General features: G+C 29.8%; 1 protein-coding gene and 1 pseudogene across 1 annotated transcript; one reads left to right on the top strand and one right to left on the bottom strand.

Moving 5' to 3' along the window:
• Positions 1-890, top strand: part of LOC126909545 (uncharacterized) — a 2,396-nt pseudogene extending 1,506 nt beyond the window's left edge.
• A 104-nt stretch (positions 891-994) lies between these two features.
• On the bottom strand, positions 995-2,411 carry LOC126909544 (uncharacterized). Its single transcript, XM_050691978.1, has 3 exons — positions 2,125-2,411; positions 1,893-2,043; positions 995-1,703 (listed from the first exon to the last, which is right to left on the bottom strand). The coding sequence occupies exons 1-3, from the start codon at positions 2,279-2,281 to the stop codon at positions 1,187-1,189; spliced, it is 825 nt and encodes a 274-aa protein (XP_050547935.1). The 5' UTR covers positions 2,282-2,411; the 3' UTR covers positions 995-1,186.
• Between the last annotated feature and the right edge of the window lie 229 nt (positions 2,412-2,640).

Genomic DNA, 2,640 nt, shown 5'->3' with positions numbered 1-2,640 from the left:
AAAAAAAAAAAAAAGAACACATCATTGTAAAACCAATACCTTCTCAGCTTCGCATCGAAGCTAAAAAACACTAGCTGAATTGAAAATTAAATTGGTGCCCATTTTTTTGCCCGATTCAAAAAATATTGATTATAAACAAAAATCCGCAGAATTTCCGTACGAGTGGAATTTCCCAAATTGTATTTTAGCAATTGATGGAAAACATGTCCGTATACGAAGTCCAAGCAATTCTGGGTCATTATTTCATAATTATAAAGATTTTTTTTCATGGATGCGAATTATAAATTTGTTACTGTGGACATTGGTTCTTTTGGTAAAGAAGGCGATAGTGGCATTTTTTTGAAGTCAAATATTGGATAGAACATTTTATTTGGGACATTTGGATTTCCAGAAGAGTGTTAACTTCCTGGATCGNATTTCCAGAAGAGTGTCAACTTCCTGGATCAGACAAAGTAGCGCCCCATGTAATTGTTGGTGATGAAGCTTTTCGCTTACATAAACATATAATGAAACCGTACACGAGGAAATCTGCGAGAGTAAATCCTTCAGAAGCTGTGTTCAATTACAGATTAAGTCGTGCTCGAAGAGTAACTGAAAATGCTTTTGGACTATTAAACCAAATTTTTAGGATTTTTTATCAACCAATCAATTTAGAAACAACCACAATCGACGATTTAATATGGGTCACCTGCTGTCTACACAACATGTTACGTGATCGATATTTAGAGAAAAATAAACGACCATTTTTCGAATATGATACTAAACAATTACCACCAACTAACAATATGATGCCACTTTCCCGACGAGCAGGGTTTTCAAATATTAAAGGATTTGAAGTTAGAAATTTGTTCAAAGAATTTTTTAATAATGAAGGGGCTCTTTCTTGGTAACCTAAATCATAACTAATAATTAAAGTTATAAAATAATAATAATTAAATAAAAAATCACATAAATGTTTATTATTAAATTACCAAACATAATAATAAATCCAACTTTTAATAAAAATTATAAACTACTCAACAAGTAAATGTTAATGAAAAAAATATATAGGTCATCATATAAAATAAACGTAGATTTTATTTTTACAAAAAAAATAATAAAAATTAAAACTTTTAGTACTCAGTATGTAAATAAGCGAATATAAAAATTGAAAATCAAAATAAAACATATTACAGATTGTAAAATGTTATGCAGTAGTGGGGCCATCATAGTTGTACATGGAAAACTGTGAGTCTGAAGATGTTGAGTACATACTTGTTGATGGTGAAGGCTGGAAGGAATGCAATGTTTGTAAATGTTGTTGAACAGCATGTGGGTGTATAGGTTGTTCGTCTAACAAATACTTTTCTTCAAGTTCAGTCATCAATGAAAAAATTTTTCTCTTAGCATCGAGTTGCCCTTTGATTGGTAATTTTTTAACTGTTACGGCCATAGTTTTAAAAAATAAATCAAGTTCATCGAAACTTTCTTCTTTCTTTTCCAATAGTTTTTCATTTTGATTCATAATTTTCTTAATAAGCAAACTTCGTTCCTCTGAATTATTCACAAATAAATCGGCAACATTTTTTGATTTAGAAATACAACGCTTTCTAATTAAAGTTTCAGTCGGTAAACTATTAGCTGCTTCACATAGTGTATCAACGACATTTTCTTCATCGCAAGGAACGTCCATACTATGATTTATAGTTACGTTACAAGCCGAGCTGAAAATTTTAGTAATTTATCGTATATTACAATTTTTACATATGAAAATGTTAATGTTAAAATTAAAATGTTTTTATTACATTCTTTTTTTACCAACTAGGTACAATAAATTAGAGTTCACTATAATAATACTTTTATGAATACCCATTTTTTTTAAATTACAAATAATATATAATTTTTATACATACTCTCGTTCACATTCAACTTGGTCCAAAAAAGTGAGATGTGTTGCCAATGACCACTTTTTTTTCTTTGATGCTGCCGATCCAGTTCCCAGTTTCCTTTTATTTCGCGAGTACGAATTTCTAATATTTTTCCAGCGCTTTTTCGTTTCATCTACTACAAAATGATTAAATACATTTCAGAATTATTTTATGTACTTGAATAAATGTAATGAAAATTATTTATTATATTATTTACCAAATTGTTCAATTTTTGCCGATATTTCTATCCAAATTGTGTCCTTAATTATAATATTTTTATAATCCGTAGCAGCTATATTATATAATATAGGGTTATTTTCAACTTCTTGAATTAATATTTCGTCATCAGACGATGAAAATATTAATTTTGACATAGTGTCACTGAGATGTGTCGCGCGTATACTGCTCTTGCAAACGGTGTTAAACAAAGCTGGTTTTGAATTACGGAAGTGGTCGTCGAATGAGCCTAATTTAATCAGCGGACTACATTCAAACAACAATAATAGTCATATATAATTCCTAATAACGACGGCCCGATAACAAAGGTACTAGGGCTTGTATGGAATGCGTATTTTGATACTTTACAATATATTGTTAAAAATATTTCTATATCTGGGTCAATAACGAAACGTTCAATTTTATCGCATATTGCCTCAATTTATGATCCGCTTGGTCTACTTGGTCCGATAATAGTACAGAGCAAACTTCTAATGCAAAATTTATGGCAACAACA

This window comes from Daktulosphaira vitifoliae, unplaced genomic scaffold, assembly GCF_025091365.1.
Source record: "Daktulosphaira vitifoliae isolate Bord-2020 unplaced genomic scaffold, ASM2509136v1 Scaffold_523, whole genome shotgun sequence".
In the NCBI taxonomy this organism is placed as follows: Eukaryota; Metazoa; Arthropoda; class Insecta; order Hemiptera; family Phylloxeridae; genus Daktulosphaira; species Daktulosphaira vitifoliae.
Note: the sequence above shows the minus strand (reverse complement) of the source record. Positions and strands in the feature narration are given on the sequence as shown.